Source organism: Tasmannia lanceolata, unplaced genomic scaffold (genome assembly GCF_043159265.1).
Source record: "Tasmannia lanceolata isolate RefF3 unplaced genomic scaffold, GAP_Taslan_0.1 ptg000023l, whole genome shotgun sequence".
Lineage (NCBI taxonomy): Eukaryota > Viridiplantae > Streptophyta > Magnoliopsida > Canellales > Winteraceae > Tasmannia > Tasmannia lanceolata.
In genome coordinates this window covers 18015344-18037934 of record NW_027518700.1, presented here as the reverse complement: position 1 = coordinate 18037934, position 22591 = coordinate 18015344, and the positions used below count along the sequence as shown (strand labels likewise).

General features: G+C 38.6%; 1 protein-coding gene across 1 annotated transcript; it reads left to right on the top strand.

Moving 5' to 3' along the window:
* Positions 1-9203: 9203 nt before the first annotated feature.
* LOC143856221 (sequence-specific DNA binding transcription factor) lies at positions 9204-22467 on the top strand. Its single transcript, XM_077366368.1, has 2 exons — positions 9204-10222; positions 21975-22467. The coding sequence occupies exons 1-2, from the start codon at positions 9364-9366 to the stop codon at positions 22298-22300; spliced, it is 1185 nt and encodes a 394-aa protein (XP_077222483.1). The 5' UTR covers positions 9204-9363; the 3' UTR covers positions 22301-22467.
* The last annotated feature ends 124 nt before the right edge of the window (positions 22468-22591 follow it).

Genomic DNA, 22591 nt, shown 5'->3' with positions numbered 1-22591 from the left:
TTTTTGTTTCTTGGCCGATTTTGGGCCATTATATGCCAAATCGAAGATCTTAACAAGCTCTACACCTTTACATGAAAATTTTCTATAAATTTCAATCAAAAATTAATAAAAATGGTAAAAATGAGGCTGGACAGCATCTAGTTTTGCTATTTTTACATCGAAATTCAACTAGAACTCAAAATCTAAGGTGAATTACTTTAGATCTTTATATGAGACATTTTTAAACATATGTTGGAAGATTTTAGCCCTAGGTTGCTAGATCTAACCATTTTTAGGCATTTTCCACATAGATTTCTCATTTTAGGTTAGATTTTCAAAGAAAATTTAAAATCTACTAACCTTGCACTCTTCTCTTGGATCTCTCCGCGAAAGCTTCTTCTCTAGATCTCCTTCTTTCTCTAGAATTCTTTCTTTTTCTTTCTAGATCTCATACTTTCTCTCTCTGGAATTCTCTCTTTCTCTCTCTAGAAAGCTTTCTCTCTAAAATTAAATTAAGAGCCCTAATTTTTTTTTTCAAATGAGAGCCCAAAGGCTCTATTTATAGAGTTTTTCCTAAATTTTTGTCCCTATTAGCTTATAGGACAATCTCTTTTCAAAAAATTTACTTTGGTTTTGGTTGCAAAAGGGTGGTCTAAGGAGAAAATTTTAAGTAAAAAATTAACATAATTTTATCCCCTTCTATTACCTTAAGACACTCTCGTATGTGTTTTATATTTGATTTTGCTCAAAATGGGTGGTCTGGGAAAAAAATAAGAAAAAAATTAGAGTGGGATAATTCACCCCCCATTTAACTCTAGTGTAAAAGCTGGCTAAGCTAATGACTAATACGCTCCCATAGTTACACTATCATTCTAACTCGACTCGTCTTATTAGGCATTGTTGCTCGAATTTTGACAAAATTTTGCAGGGACCTAACCGGGACCCTAACCTAACCTAGGGTAAAATTTGATGACCTAAAAGATTAATTTGATGGGGTTTTTACTAGAACTTGGTAATTTAGGGCCCGGTCAAAATGGGGTGTCTACATACGGGTCATTGGCTTCTTCTAGTCTTGGATATGGTTCGACGAACCTTCTTTATATACAACTCTCTTAAAGGTCCCGAGTTTTCTGAAACAACACAACCTCTTATGAGTAGAACCCTAAGGTTTATTTGTAGGCGAAAGGTTAATTTGTAGGAAGCATTACGCTAACTTACTAATTATTGATTCCTAGGGTGAATACCTTGTTGAATGGTTCAAAAGGGTAAATGACGTTGATATAAGTGCATTCCCTTTGGAAGAAGTGGCTAATCGGCCCATACAAAAGAATAGGTGATGTTGCACGGAATTAACTATTATTAGTAGGTCGACATTGTGTTTTTTTTATTGTTGAATACTCTTCCTATTTAGCAGAAATGATTGTGGGTTGTTCGTTTTGAAGGAAATGGAGTACCTCATCCGTGACGCCACTTTTGATTTCAGCCAGCTAGATATTACGGCTATGAGTGTCTCTGTTATCCGAAATGTTGCAGAGGGTATATGGGAGAGTTACCGTGTAGGATGTAAATGGATTTGTAAAATTGTTGCAGATGCTTGTAATTAATTTGTATTGGAAGATTCTAAATGGATGACATATTGTGGATGATTGATGCATGACAAATGTTGATTTGTCTTGGATGACAGATGTTGGATGGCTTTTACTTGTATTGTTGGTTCATGTATTGTATTGGTTCATGCATGACAGATCATGTCATTGTACAGGTTCATGTAATTGGTTTGCACTTGTGTATTCATGCTTGGATAGTGTAATGGTCATGGCCATGGCCCCCCCAATTGGATATTCTCCCCCCGCCCCAATTGGATCATGTTAGCATCTACCTCCAAAAAAAAAAAAGTATCTGGTCGACCTGCAGGTCTACCTTTTTACCATCTGCTCAAATAGGTACTGAATACGAATACAGGTCGACCTACAAGTCGACCTTTTCACCTTCTGGAGAAACAGGTACCAAAAAGCCTTCACGAGTCGACCTACAGGTCAACCTTTTCACCATCTGGTCAAACAGGTTCGAAAAGTCTTGATGGGTCGACCTGCAGGTCGACCTTTTTTATCCACTATTTATACCTTGGAACCACTACATATTGGTAAATACTGGTTCCTAGGTATAGTTAGTGGTTCTGAGTGTTTAAAACCCTATAAAAACAGTCATTCTCACTTTTTATACTGGTTTTGACTGCATAACTTTTTTAATCTCATAATTTAAACTCTAGGAACAAGTATTGCCATCTAAACTATGAACCACCATAAGATCTGACTGTTTAGACAACTATTTAAGTCATTGTTCATAAATTCATTGCAACTTTGACACCCAATGAAATACTATTAGATTGTGTGAAGCAATATTTCTACTCTGGAATCACTATTTATACCTTGGAACCACTATTTATACCTCGGAACCACTACATAGTGGTAAATAGTGGTTCCTAGGTATAATTGGTGCTTCTGAGTGTTTAAAACTAGTTCCCAGATATCAACAGTGGTTCTGAGAACAAAATATTGCTTCTACACATTTAAATAGTGGTTGTAATTGTATAGACATGAGTTTCATCCGGGTTTACTCTACATAGAAACATAGAGGGCAATATATATAGAGAGAGAGAGATTATGACAATACATCATAGCATTGTAAAGAGGATGATGACAATAACAAATGCCTAACAAAACCATAACAAATTCCTAACAAATAAACAAGATGATGACAATACACCATAGCATTGTAAGGAACATGTTAAACCTATGCAAATGTATCACAATGGACCTACCAGAGAAGCTTAGGTTTCATAGCCAAAGAAAAATAAAGAGATCCAATAAAATCTAGATTTTAGGAGAGGGGAGTTTCACCTCTCTACAAGGCTCTATTCACTTGTTTTCTAGCTGCAGGAAAAGAAAAGAAAGGAAAAGAATCTGACATGACACCCAATGAAATACTATTAGATTGTGTGAAGCAATATTTCTACTCCGGAACCACTATTTATACCTTGGAACCACTATTTATACCTCGGAATCACTACATAGTGGTAAATAGTGGTTCCTAGGTATAATTGGTGCTTCTGAGTGTTTAAAACTGGTTCCCAGATATCAACAGTGGTTCTGAGAACAAAATATTGCTTCTACACATTTAAATAGTGGTTGTAATTGTATAGACATGAGTTTCATCCTGGTTTACTCTAAATAGAAACATAGAGGGCAATAGAGAGAGAGAGAGAGAGAGAGAGAGAGAGATTATGACAATACACCATAGCATTGTAAAGAGGATGATGACAATAACAAATGCCTAACAAAACCATAACAAATCCCTAACAAATAAACAAGATGATGACAATACACCATAGCATTGTAAGGAACATGTTAAACCTGTGCAAATGTATCACAATGGACCTACCAGAGAAGCTTAGGTTTCATAGCCAAAGAAAAATAAAGAGATCCAATAAAATCTAGATTTTAGGAGAGGGGAGTTTCACCTCTCTACAAGGCTCTATTCACTTATTTTCTAGCTGCAGGAAAAGAAAAGAAAGGAAAAGAATCTGACATGACACCCAATGAAATACTATTAGATTGAGTAAAGCAATATTTCTACTCTGGAACCACTATTTATACCTTGGAACCACTATTTATACCTCGGAACCACTACATAGTGGTAAATAGTGGTTCCTAGGTATAATTGGTGCTTCTGAGTGTTTAAAACTAGTTCCCAGATATCAACAGTGGTTCTGAGAACAAAATATTGCTTCTACACATTTAAATAGTGGTTGTAATTGTATAGACATGAGTTTCATCCGGGTTTACTCTAAATAGAAACATAGAGGGCAATAGAGAGAGAGAGAGAGAGAGAGAGAGAGATTATGACAATACATCATAGCATTGTAAAGAGGATGATGACAATAACAAATGCCTAACAAAACCATAACAAATCCCTAACAAATAAACAAGATGATGACAATACACCATAGCATTGTAAGGAACATGTTAAACCTGTGCAAATGTATCACAATGGACCTACCAGAGAAGCTTAGGTTTCATAGCCAAAGAAAAATAAAGAGATCCAATAAAATCTAGATTTTAGGAGAGGGGAGTTTCACCTCTCTACAAGGCTCTATTCACTTGTTTTCTAGCTGCAGGAAAAGAAAAGAAATGAAAAGAATCTGACATGACACCCAATGAAATACTATTAGATTGTGTGAAGCAATATTTCTACTCCAGAACCACTATTTATACCTTGGAACCACTATTTATACCTCGGAACCACTACATAGTGGTAAATAATGGTTCCTAGGTATAATTGGTGCTTCTGAGTGTTTAAAACTGGTTCCCAGATATCAACAGTGGTTCCGAGAACAAAATATTGCTTCTACACATTTAAATAGTGGTTGTAATTGTATAGACATGAGTTTCATCCTGATTTACTCTAAATAGAAACATAGAGGGCAATAGAGAGAGAGAGAGACAGAGAGAGAGAGAGAGATTATGACAATACACCATAGCATTGTAAAGAGGATGATGACAATAACAAATGCCTAACAAAACCATAACAAATCCCTAACAAATAAACAAGATGATGACAATACACCATAGCATTGTAAGGAACATGTTAAACATATGCAAATGTATCACAATGGACCTACCAGAGAAACATAGGTTTCATAGCCAAAGAAAAATAAAGAGATCCAATAAAATCTAGATTTTAGGAGAGGGGAGTTTCACCTCTCTGCAAGGCTCTGTTCAATTGTTTTCTAGTTGCAGGAAAAGAAAAGAAAGGAAAAGAATCTGACGTGAAAAATGGAAAAGAAAGATAAAGAAACTGTGAGAAAATTTATTTTGTGAGAAAATTCCATTGTTCACTTGGCCGAGAAAGGAAAAGAAAGTATGCAGGCAAAGTGGTTTTCTCAGGAAAGTGATTTTCCCATCCTTTTGGCGAGAAAATTTAGAGGGAAAGTGCAAGAAAGTTGGTTTTCCACGTCATTATTTATATTTCCCACCTGTGTAATTTCACTTTCCCGAGAAAACAAGTGAACGACGGAAAATGTCAAATCATGTCTAATCACGGAAAAATTTGGCTTACTTTCTTCTCCTTTCCTTTCTCAAGAAGGCAAGTGAACAGAGCCCAATGAAATTTCAATGGATATTTACAACAGACAATGGAGTTTCATTTTGGCGTGGGGAAGAAGAAGGTTAAAAGGTAAAAATGTTAGGTGAAATGCATTGGGATCCGTTGCTTACTTTCTTGGAGGGAAGACCAACACAAGGGCATTTTGGTCTTAAAACACTCCTTGGGATGTGTCTCACCCTTTTGAGAATGTAGCCAACTCAACTTTTTTTCAGATTTTCGGATAAAAATTACATTTTTTTGAGAATTTTCCCTAATAAAAACTAACACCCACAACCCTAACACAAATAACTCTAAAATAAGAGAGCTTGTTTATTTTTTGTTTTTCTTCCACGCTGAGGAATTTTGTATCTGTTCTCTTGATCTTTTAGCTGCTGTATTGGATTTTCTATAGAGTAATACTAGGGAAATCGAAAGTAACATCAGTAGTGACGTGAGCAATCTCTTAAGTTTAGGAAAATCATCAAAACGTAAATTTTTCTGTAACACATGGCATATTTTCATTGCCGGTCCCGTTTTAGGTCCTGCTCTAGGTCTCCATACCATTTTCCTTTTCTATAACCTCATTTCACAAAAAAAGAAGGGAAAATCATTACAAAAATGCAAAGTTTATGCGAAATTGTGAATAAAGGGTAGTGATTTAAAAATTATAAAAAGGTGTTGTCAGGTGAGAGAAGATGGCTTTTAGGACAAATATACCTCTCCTACCTCTTTTTTCCCTCCACTATTTCACCTATCCCTATACACTATTACCTTCTCACCTACCACCTTCTTCTTCAAGGCATTTCTAACGTGGAAAACTCCATGAGAAGGTTTTGAAGGTTGCCATTTACCTACCACCTTCTTCTTCCTCAAGGCTTCATGGAAGGTTTTTGAAGCTTGCCATTGCCATTGTAGTTTTGGGAAAAAACTCCATTGCCAACGTTTCCAAGCTCCATTGCCAATGTTTCCAAACTCTATTACCATTGCCAACGTTTTTTCACCCTATTTATGAGACTCTTTGTTTGGTTGCAATGTTTATCTTGACCTCTCTCTATCTCTCTCTATGTATACAATCATGTTTGGTTACATGTTAGAATTTAGTGGTTCTGGGGTATAAAATGTGGTTCCGAGGTAGAAAATGTGGTTCCCTAGTGGTTCCAAGGTATAAAATGTGGTTCTGTAGTGGTTCCAGGGTATAAAATGTGGTTCTATAATGATTCCGGGGTATAAAATGTTGTTCCCTAGTGGTTCCGGAGTAGAAAATGTGGTTCCGTAGTAGTTCCGACGTATAAAATGTGGTTCCCTAGTGGTTCCGGGGTATAAAATGTGGTTCCGTAGTGGTTCCAACGTAGAAAATCTGGTTCCCTAGTGGTTCCGGGGTATAGAATGTGGTTCCCTAGTGGTTCTAGGGTAAAAATTGTGGTTCCCTAGTGGTTCCAGGGTAGAAAATGTGGTTCCCTAGTGGTTGCGGGTTATAAAATGTGGTTTCCTAGTGGTTTCGGAGTAGAAAATGTGGTTCCCTAATGGTTCCGAGGTATAAAATGTGGTTTCGTAGTGGTTCCGGGGTATAATATGTGGTTCCCTAGTGGTTCCGGGGTATTAAATGTGGTTCCCTAGTGGTTCCGGGGTAGAAAATGTCGTTCCCTAGTGGTTCCGAGGCATAAAATGTGGTTCGGTAGTGGTTCCAGGGTAGAAAATGTGGTTCCCTAGTGGTTCCGGGGTATAAAATGTGGTTCCCTAGTGGTTATGAGGTATAAAATGTGGTTCCCTAGTGGTTTCGGAGTATAGAATGTGGTTTCGTAGTGGTTCCGAGGTAGAAAATGTGGTTCCCTAGTGGTTCCGAGGTATAAAATGTGGTTCCGTAGTGGTTCCGAGGTATAAAATGTGGTTCCTTAGTGGTTCTAGCATATAAAATGTGGTTCCGTAGTGGTTCCGGGGTATAAAATGTGGTTCCCTAGTGGTTCCGGGGTATAAAATGTGGTTCCCTAGTGGTTCCGGGGTATAAAATGTGGTTCCCTAGTGGTTCCGAGGTATAAAATGTGGTTCCCTAGTGGTTCCGGAGAAGAAAATGTGGTTCCTTAGTGGTTCTGAGGTATAAAATGTGTTTCCTTAGTGGTTCCGGGGTAGAAAATGTGGTTCCCTAGTGGTTCCGAGGCATAAAATGTGGTTCGGTAGTGGTTCGAGGGTATAAAATGTGGTTCCCTAGTGGCTCTGAGGTATAAAATGTGGTTCCCTAGTGGTTCTGAGGTATAAAATGTGGTTCCATAGTGGTTCCGAGGTATAAAATGTGGTTCCGTAATGGTTCCGGGGTATAAAATGTGGTTCCGTAGTGGTTTCGAGGTATAAAATGTGGTTCCCTAGTGGTTCCGGCGTATAAAATGTGATTCTCTAGTGGTTCCGGGGTAGAAAATGTGGTTCCCTAATGGTTCCGGAGTATAAAATGTGGTTCTCTAGTGGTTCCGAGGTATAAAATTTGGTTCCCTAGTGGTTCCGGGGTAGAAAATGTGGTTCCCACGCTGGGCCTGTACGGGCCGGGTCGACCCGCGTGTCACTCGGATTTTTGCCGTATTTTTTAAGATGTTTTTGGGAAATGTTATCTGCACTACTGTATTTTGATGAGGACACTCCTCACTTTATTAAAAGTACGGTATGGCCCGCACCATAGGATGATCCAAACCGTCCATTAGATGGGCCACAACCTAAATAGGTTGTGCCCCAAAAAGCATTTCCGTAGGTTTATCCTAACCCTCTGATTAGAATGTTAGAGGGTTGGTCCTAACCCTCTATAGATCGGAGAGTTAGGATCAACCTATGGAAATGATTTTTGGGACACAACCAATTTAGGTTGTGGCCCATCTAATTGACGCTTTGGATCATCCTATGGGGGGCCATACCGTACTTTTAATTAAATGAGGAGTGCCCTCATCAAAATACAGTAGTGTGGATAACATTTCGCTTTTTTTGTATGGGAATTTGCTAGCCACCTTTGCCAAGGCAACTTCTCGGCTTGTGGCCCATCCTTTGATGCAAAGATTGGCAGAAGTAATATGGGTGCAAAGGTGGCTAGCAAAAGCATAATTGCAAAAAATAGTAATCATTACTTGCAAAAAATAGTAATCATTAGGGATTTGTAGCTGAAGTGCTAAGTTTTAAATGAAAAATTACGAAAAAATGGAAGCAAAGTATTAAAATTACGAAAAAATACCAAAATGATGCACTAACATATGACAATTACCGAACTACAAAGTTTGACCGTCTTCCGTCGGAAGTCCGAACATTTGTTCGGAAGTCCGAACATTTGTTCGGAAGTCCGAACATTTGTTCGGAAGTCCGACTCGGAAGTCCGAACAAACCTTCGGACTTCCGAATGGAACCAATATTTTGGTTATGTATAATGGCTTCCATTCGGAAGTCCAAAGTTTTGTTCGGACTTCCGACGGAAGCCAGTAGAATAGGGATAATTCCAAAGATTTTTATTTTCAAATTGAGTAAAAATTCGAAGGATAATAGGGATATACATTATGATCTTAGTGTCATGCAGGCAACCATAAATTGAAGCTTGATTTTGATGTTTTAGAATAAAAAAATGCAAAGAAAATGAATTTATCTTGAAAATGGGGAAAACAACAAAATTCAGTTTTAAGCTCAAAATTCATTTTCTTTGCATTTTGTAATACTGCTTCGATAAGTTTATCATGAATAAACCCTCATGATTACCAAGCCCTGTTGTAAATGGCAACCTTCAAAATCCTTTCATGAAGTTTTCCACGTTAGAAAAGTCTTGAGGAAGAAGAAGGTGGTAGGTGAGAAGGTAGTAAGTGCACAGGGATAGGTGCAAAAAGGTGGAGAGAAAAAAGATGTAGGAGGGGTATATTTGTCCTAAAAGCCATATTCTCTCACCTGACAACACCTTTTTATAAATTTCAAAGCAATACCCTTTGTTCACAATTTCGCATAAACTTTGCATTTTTGTAATGATTTTCCCAAAAAAGAAAAGAAAGAAAACTAACTCTGGAATAACAACTTTGTAATTACAAAATAAGGGATTTGCTAGGGTCCATCCCAAAAAGGCATTTCACGGGAGGGAGAGAGAGAGAGAGAGAGAGAGAGAGAGAGAGACTCTAACTCTCTGCAACGAGTGGCGCTCTCCACCTCAACCTGATCCTCTATATTTTCATTTTCACCCATCACGCTCTTGGATACAGAAAAGAGAAAAACACATCCAATTAAAAAGATCTAATGGATCCACCAACAAGCGAACAATCACCTCTACAACCAGTCGAAACCCTAGAAGAAACTACTCCAACCAAAACAACTGACAGCGAGAAACAATCACCTCCACAACCAGTCCAAACCCTAGAAGAAACTATTACCATCAAAACAACAGATAACGAGAAACAATCCCCTCTACAACCAGTCCAAACCCTAGAAGAAAAAACTCCCATCAAAACAACAGATAACGAGAAACAATCACCTATACAACCAGTCCAAACCCTAGAAGAAACTACTCCCTTCAAAACCCCAGACACTGAGAAGCCCAAACCCAAACCCAAACCCAAACCCAAACCCAAACTCAAATCCAAATCCAAATCCAAATCCAAATCCAAACCCACCCTTCAATCCCCGCCCTCAACTACTCGTCTCACCCGTTCCAAATTTGAACCCGAATGGACTATACAAGAAATGCTCACCCTTGTGGATGAGATTTCTGCCCTAAATGAAGGCCCCCTCAAAACCCTACCCTCTGACCAAAAATGGAAAATGATTTCTGATAATTGCTACTCATTCGGGGTCATTCGATCTTTAAATCAATGCAGAAGAAAATGGGACAATTTGCTTGTCGATCACAAGAAGATTAAGGACTGGGAATCCCAATCTGGGGTGGAGTCCTATTGGACCTTGCCTGGGGAGAAGAAGAAGGAATTAGAGCTTCCAAGTTTATTTGATAAGGAATTGTCTGTATCCATTGATGATTTTCTTATGGCTAAAGAAGCAGGCTCATCAGATTCGGATATGGATGATGAGGTTTTAATTAGTCCGATCGATGAAGGAATGGTTGCGATCGATGAAGGAATGGTGGTGGTCACGGTCGATCCTGGTGCGTATGTTGCTGATTTATTTGTGTTTCCCTTTTGATTCAATGCTGAGTTGAGTTGTAGGGTTAGGTGTTTTCTTTTTAATATCTGGAATTGGTTAATTAAAGAATTGTGGTGTATGGAGAAACATTAGTAAGTAGTCACACATACTACAATTTTTAGGCAGTCAAGGAAGAAGAGGAAGAAGCACAAAAAAAAAAACTGTAAATTAGTAGTAAAATAAGCTTTGGGGTTGAGCTGATAGCCCAATTGGAAACTGTGCTGAGTTGGGTTGTTACGAACCCAAATCGGTTCGCAGTGTGATTGATCTTCTTAGAGGGAAGATCAGCCTCTTGACCCACTTCAAGGGAAGGATCGGTCCTCCTTTGTGCACAAAGACACACTTTATACAACAAGTTTCTTCGTTCATTTGGGAAAAGACTACTTATTATTGATAGAAAACCCACTTGACCACTTCCTCTAAATCACCCACCCTAGCTAATCCAAGATTGCTAGAGCGGGAAGCGGGAAGCGAAGGCTCTCAGGAAGGTGGGAAGCGGGAAGTGTGAAGGGTTGGAGAATTTTTTTTAATAGTTAAATATTTAAAAAATAAAAAAATTACTAAAAAAATATAAGAAATAATTATATGAATCAAATATTTAAAAAAATATACTTTTTATTAAACGATCCAACATTTACTTAGGGGGGGTTAGTCGCACGGGATTTTAATGTGCGGACACTAATGCGCGAACTTCTCCATATTGTCCATACTCCATAAATCTTTGAGGACTTGGACTTTAATGTGCGGACACTTGTGACTTTGGGGACTCCGGTAGGGACTTTTTAGAGTCATGCGGACATTCAAATCACCTGTTAGTCATCAACAAATACATGAATTTGAAGTCCTAGAGTTTTAATAATCAATTTTCACTACTATTAAAAAAAAAAAGAATCAATTTTTACCATGATCTCATGGATTTGTGGGCCCTTCTAAAACATCTAAGTAATATTGTGCATTTGTGGGTCCTGCTAAAGTAGTCATTTCACTTTGGATAGGGCCAAAGCAAGACTTATCAAATGGACAATCGGATAATTCCAAGGTGGGACGCACTATACCTTTGTGGATGTGTCCTATCACATTTGTTCGGTAGGAGGAATGCTTTAGAAGGCGCAATCTTATTACATTATGGGCCCACCGTTGATTGATCCATACCGTCAATTTGATAGGCCATGTGTTGGATTGGTCCACACCGTATTATTGTTATGCTATTAAATTATGTGCCCCACCATTGATTGATCCATACCGTCAATTTGATAGGCCATATGTTGGATTGATCCACACCATATTATTGTTTGGGTCCTATTGTGTATGCAAATTCTCTATTTCTAATTAGGATCAATGTAATTTAAAATGCAATGTGTACCTGTTGTCAAATAGGTTTTTATTTGTAAAGTAACCTTCAAAAATAGAGAATTTAATCTTAACAGAATTAAAAATAAATGAATGACTAATTTTAGAGCAACAGAGCTCACATAGCATACACCATCACCTCTCTGATTTAATCTCAATTGGTTGCAAAAGCTTGCTAATTCTTGTCACGAAATTAGGTACACAGAGCTTAGGGAGCATATTTCTACTTGGCATTTTATCAAAAGATTTGCTATGAGAGCACACATTGTATATTCTATCAAACACCCATGATAGATCTATTTTTCAAAGAGTGCATATTTCTACCACCCATTTTATCAAGCAGGAGGCTTGCACGTATTAAATTCGAATTCAACAGGTCAAGGAACTAATAACAACAAAATTATGATGGTTTTAACTTCAATTAAAATTGTAGAAGAATCATCCAAAAGACGGTTTCAACAACTTATTAAAGGCCGTGAGTGGACACCTGATTACTATAAAAGCTACAAAAACAGTCATATGTGCATAAAACCCAATGGGAGAGCTAGAGAGATTGGGTATTAACACCAAAATACACCGAAGTAAAGAAGATTGTACTTCAATCTTCTATCGACCAACCAAGAAAATCTAAACATAGACCCCATCAAGATCCCATGTAAACCGCCAATTCTTCACGTCAACACTTCAATTTATCCTATAAAAAGAATTAATAATAAGTTAGCGAATAAGTTAGCGATAAACAATTGGATGATCTTGAAATAGACATGGTACCTATGATAACAAAGGCAATAGAAAAAAATTATCACCATCATGTTTTAAAATGCAGAGAAACCATAACCCAACTTGAACAAAAATTTGTGTAGATGTAGTTTTTCTTATATGATGTCCTATAAACGTTACAGGCAATGAGTGACCATAAAACAAATGAGGTGATTTTGGTAAAGACATTTTGCTGAAGATTGTCAACAAGGTCTAGAGTATTTTCACTATAAATAAAGATTTATAGCAGGATATAATCAATGAATTGCATCATCTTCAATGTGTAATTCATTTTACTTTCTATACTATGAGGTTCAAAAGCAAGAGTAAGCTCGTGGCACAACAAAAAATCTTGTTAACTGAATGCTGCTATAAACTTGATCCAGTGTAGGGTCACTGTTACGCATAAACAATTACAAATTTAAAATCAGATACCATCTCGAGTCGCTTATTCAAGTGAGAAGGCAGCTGCCACCCAAAATGAGACATAAACAATGAAGACTTTGATGATACAAATGTGACTTTGAACTGGAATTCACACAATGATCCCTGATTGTCATATATAAGACTAGAATGCTATTTATATAGCAACATACAACATTTCAATGACAGCATATGAAAAAGTCAATTGCTGTTGGATCAATTATATTAACAATATGATTAATGGTTATTCAAGTTGATCCAGGGTAACTAGGCTTAGTTAGGTCTTTCTAGAGCCAAATGTAACACCTTTAGAGCAAAAGAATGCACATGATGATCAGACCAGTGAGAACTGTAAATTCCTAAACTTTGTAATTCTATTTAGTCCTGAAGTCTTATTTTCTACTTGTAAACTTTACTTATACTAACGCTTCATCCCTAACCTATTACAATCCTACTCTCTGTATGTACTTATTCGCTTCCATTGAGGCTGACTACATGCTTCATGTTGACTTTGAATGATGCTTCCCACACACTCTCTTTACTTTCTTTATAGGTTTTACGCTTCCCACATTCTCTCTTTTCTAAATCTCTTGCTTCTCGCTTCGCTTCTCGCACTCGCTTCCCACTCTGGCAACTCTGAAGATCGTAGTTACCGGGTTGGTAAATGGATTCTAGAATCGAAATGTGAAACGAAAGCGAGAAACTAGGGAAAATATTAGAAGAGAAATGAGAAAGGGGAAGCGATGGAAAATTGTAAGAGAAAACACATTGAGAAACATCTTAAGAAACACATCAGAAACATTTTAAAAATGCTAAAGAAATGTCAAGAGAAACACATTTGAAAAACAAAATATATGTATTTGCAGACTTGAAATTTGTTAATTTCAAAATTTTACAAGATCTTACGTATAAATACATGCGTTTGTAATTTTTCATATTTTTTATTTAAATTAGAGACGTGCATAGATGATTTATGTATGCTCTTTACATATTTTATTTTTTAACATGATTTTTTGCTTATTTTTTAATTTTTTGTTATTATAAGATTATTATTTTCTTTTTTATAAGTATTATTCCATAATTTTTAACTGTGATTTCTGCAAATATTCTCTGTATGTTTCACACATGTTTCCCATACGCTTCTCATGTGTTCCAGAATGTTTCACATAAGTTTCCCATATGATTCTCATGTGTCTCCCATGCGTTTCAGAAATGCTTTTCCAAATGCTTTTCACTTTTCAGAAATATATATTTTTTTAACATTTTGGGGGAACGCATTTCCCAGCCACCCAAGGCGTTTCCGCAACAACTATGGTCAAGAAATTTAGGTGTTCATGAATGTTTGAAACTACGCAATTGAGTGCTTTAGGATTGGTGAGCAGAAGTCATTTGGCATTAAGTGGAGGTCACATCCATTTTGCTTGCTTTGGGGAACAATGAAGGTTGTGGAAGATTCAGCTTAAAATGCAGCACCAAAGCTGGTTGTGATTGTTTTTCGTCAATCTAATGACGCCAAACTTTCAAAGGACTTGAATCAATCCTTACGTAGGAGGCTTCCTACTTGATTGGATCTTCTCTCTGCGTTTCTCTTTATGGTTTTTGCTAGTTCAGGGTTTTGTTGGTCTTAGACGATACATCTCAAGATGCTTCCCAAAGGAAGTAGAGTTTGATCAGAAAAAAATAGGCCAGCTCAACTCCAAAGTGAGCCATACCCTCGGGCTGGGATATTGGTGTCTGTAGGAGTGGGATATCTTGACCTTTCCCAAGCCCCAAATCAAGTCCAAATCTCTTCCAGAGACTGTCCGCCACGGGTTGTCTAATCCATGTTCTTTTGAATGGCAAAGAATCAAATAATTGTAAATAAGCCAATCAAATCTATTGCTAGAGAAGCACATGATATTGGAGTTCCCTAAAATAGCCCTTGTTAGCTCAACTTATGTATCATAGACCAGGCTGCACTGCTTCTGTTTTAGGAATCTCGGTACTCATTTCATCAAATGGGCTCATGTAATAGAGTAAAAAGGTCCATCTTGGGTCACAAAAGCACTCCCTTCTAGTAATGCCTCTGTTGAATCTTCCTAAGTTCAATTTAGTGGATATATTCCTATGCAGAGCCCAACACATGAGAAGCCTTTAGGGAGTATTGCATTCTGATATGTCTACATTCTACATATAGTACCACAGATGAGAGGTACCTCATTAGAGAGACTTCTCAAAGCGTTGCAAGGTTATCTCACACCAAGTGCCCTAGCAAGTAGGAAAGAAGGAAATGATTCAAAGAGATTTAAACTTATTGTTGCTCTCATAGTCCTCCAACTCTTCCAGGGATCTAGAACACACTGAGGAACTGCCTCTCATTCTGATAGACACAAGAAACAACACCTCCAAACTTGTGGGGGCAAGTGGTGATCAGAAAATGAAAATAGTATCTCTATCATCAGGCTGCCGCTGCATAGTGGTTGCATCTTAGGTTTGGTGTGGCCATATCATTGGATCTAGTTTCCTAAAAACGACAAACACTTTTGTCTTGTGATTTTTGGACACGGAGCAAGTGTCGGGCATGGCAACCCGCCAAAATAGAAACGGGACACAATCACATATACACACAATAATCAAATATATTGATCCAAATGACAACTATAAAAGCGGTCAAATGACATTGAGATCACATTGATCGGATGATCCTACGCCCTTTATCCATCAAGCCTCATAATGGTCATTGTGGAATAAAAGACGACAGGGGTGACAAAGGCCCAAATTAATATTCTTTTGGGGGAGAAGGAATAAAGGCTGACAAAGGCCTTAAATTTAACGTTTTTGAGGTTGTGGTTCAAGTGTTCACTCTTTCCATACTTTTAACCATCGATGATCTAGCAATACCATGGAAAATGCCGGCTTTTTACAGACCACCATCAGCGTGGATGCGGAACTGCTTTTGAGTAGAGCTTAAGGAAATTTACGAAAGCTAGAAAGGGCCGAAAACAAAACAAATCATTGGATTGAGTTTCCAAAAAAAGGCCAACACTTTTCTCCTGTGATTTTTGGACACGGTCACGGAGTGTCGGGCATGGCAACCCCCCAAAATAGAAACGGGACACAACCACATATACACACAATGATCAAATATGTTGATCCAAACGGCAACTATAAAAGCGGTCAAATGATCTTGACATCACATTGATCGGATGATCCTACGCCCTTGATCCATCAAACCTCATAATAGTCATTGTGGAATAAAAGACGACAAGGGTAAAATAGGCCCAAATTAATATTCTTTTGGGGGAGAAGGAATAGAGGCTGACAAAGGCCAATTTAAAGTTTTTGAGGTTGTGGTTAAAGTGTTCACTCTTTCCATACTTATAACCATCGATGATCTAGCAATACCATGGAAAATTCCGGCTTTTTACGGACCGTCATCAGCTTGGATGCAGAACTGCTTTTGAGTAGAGTTCAAGGAAATTTACAAAAGCTAGAAAGGGCCCCAAAAAAAATAAAATCATTGGATCTAGTTTCCAAAAAAAGGCAAACACTTTTCTCCTGTGATTTTTGGACACAGACACGGAGTGTCAGGCATGGCAACCCTCCAAAATAGAAACGGGACACAACCAAATATACACACAATGATCAAATCTATTGATCCGAGCAGCAACTATGAAAGTGGTCAAACAACATTGAGATCACATTGATCGGATGATCCTAAGCCCTTGATCCATCAGGCCTCATAATGGTCATTGTGGAATAAAAGATGACATGGGTGAAAAGGCCTAAATTAATATTCTTTGGGGGAGAAGGAATAGAGGCTGAAAAAGGCCTTAAATTTAGGGGCCGTTTGGATACGCGGATTTTAGAATCCGGGATTTCTTCAAAACTGTAGCTAAGAGACAAGAGAAGAAGTGGACCACCCGTCGTTTTTAACTTCTCGCCCTTCTTTCCATCAGCTAGAGGGTAGCAGATCCTCCCATATTTCCAGGTTTTAGAAATCTCAGGATGTGGGAGAGATTTTTAAAACCTGAATTTCTCACTTAAAATCCAAGAAACGCTGTCAGGACAGTATACAACAGATTGGTCATAAACCCTCTTTTGCACTGTTTTCAAACTAAAAAACTGGATTCTAAAATCCGCGTATCCAAACAGCCCCTTAACGTTTTTGAGATTGTGGTTAAAGTGTTCACTCTTTCCATACTTATACCCATTGATGATCTAGCAATACCATGGAAAATGCCGGCCTTTTACAGACTTCCATCAGCGTGGATGCAGAACTGCTTGGGTATCGGCGTATCGCTTAAGGAGATTTATGAAAGCTAGAAAGGGCAATGGATTATAGACGGAGATTTCAATACAATCTGATTTACTCATGAGAAGAACAAGGGGGGTAAAACAACAAGAAGCATGGAGAAGCTATCTGTGTTCAATCAGGGTAGTGAGCCGGTGGATCTACCACTGGAAGGGGCGAGATTTATGTGGTCCAACAATTGAGAAAATATTCTTCTAAGCAGGTTGTATCGTGTTCTTGTATCAAAAGAATGTGAAGGCTTTGTTCTTTGACCGAGAGGTCGGGGGTTCAATCCCAGTTTACCAATGAAACAGAGATTTGAGTATATTTTGGGATTGAGCCGCTAGCTCAATGGTTAAGGCTTTGTTCTCAAACCTAGAGGTCGGAGGTTCGATCCCAGCTTACCTACAAAAAAAGATACTTTCTCGCAAATTTTTTTTTGAATGGTAAAGAGATTTCATTGAAGAAAAACAGAGACCGAGAAGGTCCTTGAAGGTACAACACTTAAGCATACACGAGAGACATGATCAAATATACATCAAACAAAAAGCTAGGGAGGAAGGAAGTCAACGAGCTCAACACTCTCTCTTCCGCCTCACCGTTAGCTGATTGCCTGACATGGTTAAAGGATATTGATGCTGCACCAATTCTATCTCGAATCTCATCCAAGGAGGAGGCGAACCTCCAAGGAATCGCTTTAACACCTCCAGCCATCTGATAACATTAAGGGAATCCCCTTCCACCACCGCCTTTTTTTGGTCAGCGTTCTGAAGAAATTTGATACCTTGGTGAATTGCCCTTACTTCCACCTTATTTGCAACTGCTACTTCAATCGGTCCTCTAAATGCCCAAATCACCTCCCCCTCTTCATTCCTCAAAAGGCCACCATTGTCAGCAAGACATTCCTTAAAAGGCCACCAATGTCCGAAAGACCTAGGATTTCCCATACTTGATCTATTAAAATTCAACTTTAGGATCCCTTGAGAAGGAGGCGTCCATGCTTTCTCCCAATTTTACCCAACAAAAAAAAAAGGAATGTGAAGAAAGGTGCCCAATTATACTACAGAGGGTGCCGTCTCACCCTAGCTCTGATCATCGCTTTGTGCTACTGCAAATGAAGGCATTTGATGGCATGCCAAGGCCGTTCAAGCGAGATTTGGCCCTATCCGAGGTATCAAAATTCAATGAAAATATTAAAAAATGGTGGTAGGAAAGTAAGTTGGAAGGATGGAAAGGTTTTATACTGGGCCAAAAGTTGAAAGCCATAAAAGCTAAAATCAATGAATGGCAAAAGACTTACGAAGAAGGAAAGAGATTTTGTGAAGATCAAGTCTTGCATAAAATAGCAAGCCTCGATAGAAAAGAAGAGTAGCACCCATTGTAAGAGGATGAAAAAAAAGGAGAGAATATTGTTGAAGTTGGAATATGAGGAAACCTTAAGAAGGGAAGAAATAAGTTGGCGACAAAAATCAAGAGTAGTGTGGCTCAAGGGGACAAAAACTCAATTTTCCATAGGATGATGGTGACCACAAGAAGAAGAATCAACTCCATAAATTCCTTAAAGGATGGCAAGGAGGTAATTGAAGACAAGGCTCTCATCCTAAGTCCTCACCATACCACACTTCTCAAAGCTATATACCAATGAATATGACTGGAGGCCGAAGTTAGAAGGTATAATGTTTAAACGGCTTTCCCGCAACCAAAGTGAATGGTTGGAGAAAGTTCTCCGGGGAGGAATTGAGGCTTGCAATCCTAAGTATGAAGAAGGCAGCAGAACCTGGTGGTTTTCTGATGGCTATCTATCAACAAAGTTGGTAACTCATTAAAACGGACGTAATGACTATTATTGAGGAGTTTCACTAGAGGCAAATTGGGGAAGGAAATCAACACCACTTTTATTACACTTATAACAAAGATGGGGCCACAGAGTTGAAAGATTTCAGACCTATTAGTTTGGCACAATATTAAAGGGGTCGCCATCCCACTCTTTGACCAGCAATCCAGACTCGCACGATCCCAAACGGGAGTCGTTTGGGACTTGGATTGCCAAAAATGGCAACCTGAGGGAAAGAGAGAGATGCACACACATAGAGAGAGAGAGAGAGAGAGAGAGAGAGAGAGAGAGAGAGAGAGAGAGAGAGAGAGAGAGAGAGAGAGCCAACATGCCTACCCTCATCGTACCGCGTACCGAGCTACCATCTACCCGTACCGCGCATCGGAACGAACCGCGTTCCAGGTAACATTGATGTTGCACATGTCATGTACTAAATCGTGGCTAAGATACCAGAAGGGCCAAGAACGTCATGGGGAAACTCATATCTAAATTTCCAGGGGCCTTTTGTTGATGGTAGCCTGATTTTGGATGACATACAGATTGCTAACTAGGTGTTTGACTCAACCAAAAGAGAAGGGAAAAGGGAAATCTTATGTAAGATTGACATGAAAAAAGCCAATGATCATATGGATTGCAATTTCCTAGAATTCATACAACCTATGATGGGCTTTGGTCAGCGATAGAGGAATTGGATAAGAGAGTGTGTATCTATAGCATCATTCTCAATCTTACTAAATGGAGCCCCGAATTTTTTTTTCACAGGTCCAGAGGAATTAGGCAAGGTGATCCAATCTCCTCACACTTATTTACTATGGTGACGGAAGCCCTAAGCTTAGTATTGGCAAAGGCGGAGGAGAGAGGGTTCATCAAAGGATTAGTGCCTAGTAGAAATGGTCAAACGATATCCCATCTACAATTCGCCAATGACGCCCCTATCTTTCTGGAAGAGGAGGCGGAATATGTGAGATACCTAAAAAATAATCTTCAAATGATTTGAGATGATATATGGATTAATGATAAACTTCTCAAAAAGTTTTAATTTCGGCTATAACATGTAGCTGGAAGAGGTGACAATATCTGCATCTATAAAAGGGTGCAAAGTAGAAGACCTTCACATCACCCATCTTGGACTTCCATCGGGATTTGGAGCGCTTAAAGCGAGCCTTTGTGGCTTGGTCAATGAAAGGATGGAAAGAAAACTAGTGGCATGGAAGCTATGATTTGTGGACACAGACACGAGTGTCATGTGTCGACACGGACACGGAGTGTCGGACACGGCAAACCCCCCAACTTTAGAAACAGGGACACAGCTAAAATAGAAAGTATATGCAATCATGATTTGTGGATAGGGATTCGTGTGTCCAGTTTCGACTTGGATACGAGTTGTCTAAATGAGGTAAACACAATATTCAATAAAATAACAGAATGTCACACTTGACACGGTACAAAAACATGTCCACACACGCACATTAAGTCTAACACTTCCAGCAATGCAAGTAAAAGTGTCCAAAGGAGTGTCGACACGTGTCGGACCCGCGTGTCGTGTCGGACACGTGAATTGGCAATAAATTTGGAGTGTCGGCCAAATCATAGCATGGAAGAAATAATAGTTATCATTTGGAGGGAGAATCACATTGATTAAGGCGGCCTCATCAAACCTACCGGTATATTTCTTTTTTGAAGGATAATGAATCATTAGTAAAGATAGGAGAAAAATACAGAGCTGACCGAGAAGGTCAGCAATGAAGAAAGAAAAATACAATCATGGAAGAAAAACACAAGAGTCCTATCACAGGGGTAGGAAGTCGAAAACTTCTAATTCTGATCTAACAACTCCATCCCTAGCCAATCTATTAGCTTCCAAATTTGCCCGAATTCCCAGCCCGCTCTAATTTCTTGTCTATCCAACTAGAGAAGCTCCAAGGAGGCTTACCACTCCCTTTTAACCATCTTATGACATTCCGGGAGTCCCCCTCGACAATCACCCCGATAGACTAAAGGTGCAATCATCCGGTATATTTCCTGTTACTCTATAAAATACCGGCAAAACTGCCTATTAGGTTTCGTGGTTTACCCTGCTTTGATAACGTTTTTTCATTTTTCACTGCTGTTGATTTCCTATTTCCTGTTACTCTATATTTCCTACTTGATTTCCCCTGCTGTCTTATCTTCCGGTATTGTTTTTTATGATCTTTTGGATTATTTCTGGCTACTTTTGATGGATTCCTACTAACATACTTCCCTCCCCCCCCTTCTCATTTTCAGTTTCACTCCATGCCAAATAAATAACTAGCTATAACCCCTTATTTATAACAACCTCTGTACTAAAATTCATGTAGAAACAAAAGCAGCTTCAGAAACTTCCAATCCGTTGGGCTCTAAATCAGCAAAAAGCCAGGATTATCGGTCCCACTTAAACTTACATCATGATCTTGTATTACCTTCCTACAGTTTGTGATGTGTAGTCAACAATGACTCAGACAACTTCTTACTGATAACTTTAGTCAGAAGATTTGTTTGAAAAAGGATGAAAGTGTGAAATAGAGACGAGCATTTTTAGCTCAATTCTGGGCTTTCTATCACTATGCACAGGTAGCATTATCCTCATTTCATATTCTTGTAGTAGTTCTCGCTATCATTTCTTCCTATGATCAATCAAATGCTTTTGAATGCTAATGAATGCAAAAAGACTTCTGTTTCTGTTGAATGCTTTACAGTAATAGCATTATTTTCTTGATGGGCCGTTGTCAATCATGACCTTTATATCTAAGTGCTGGGCCACGACTAGAAGGCTCAGGCCACTGGGGCTAGGGGTGCTTCTTGGGTTGAGTTGGGTTGTGTTGAGATTTTGCTAAAAAATGAATTGGAATCAACCCGAACCCAACCCAATTTTATGGTAAGCTCAACTCGAATTCCCAAAAATCTACTCTAATTGGGGCTGTGCGGGCACTGTAAGGATGTGATTTGGCAATGTTTCTGAATATATGGCCATGCTCATACTGGGGTCTCTGCAGCTTCTTTTTTTTCCCATCCAAACTGAGACTGATTTCGATCGTTGTTGTTATGCCTATGCAGTATCTAGCTTTGAGATGGAAACTTGCAGTAAACCTCGGAAAAGCAAAGCAGGGAAGGAGGAGAAAGAGATGGCGAGGAAACTGCGTGAAGGTGTACAACTCATACACATGATCATGAGAGGAGAACTGTCTCAGAGTGTGGGAGGCGGTGGCATTTCATTGGATCCAAAGAGGTCCTGTGAGCTCCAAACGCAATTTACAAGGCAGCAAGGTGATGATCTGATTAAAGTCCTCGGCATCCTTGACGGCACCCTTGACCAGTTTGTGGAACTAGTGAAAGAAAGCAGGCATTTCTCAGGAAATACTCTAGGCGAAACCCAAGGTTAGTTTTTCTTTTCTGTGCTCCTAATTTTTATTTCTTTCTCTGTGGATGTGATAAGATCGAATATGTGACATCAATGCTGCCATACTTACATCCATAGCTGTGAAAGCTCAACTGTAGTGTTTAAGAAATTTCTTCTTGATCTATTCTAATTGCGAACTAACTTAGGACCTCTTTGGATACCTCTAAAAATTAATGTTATAGATCTTATATGCAAATGGTTTTGAAGTTAAATTTAATTATTAGTAAATAATGGTTATAACTTATAACAGTCTTAGAGATGATATGGTCAATGG

Bases quoted from the DNA above. Each gene is read 5' to 3' on its own strand.
- LOC143856221 (XM_077366368.1), top strand. From the start codon at position 9,364: ATGGATCCACCAACAAGCGAACAATCACCTCTACAACCAGTCGAAACC. The intron at 10,223-21,974 runs GTGCGTATGTTG...ATGCCTATGCAG, and splicing joins GGTGGTCACGGTCGATCCTG to TATCTAGCTTTGAGATGGAA.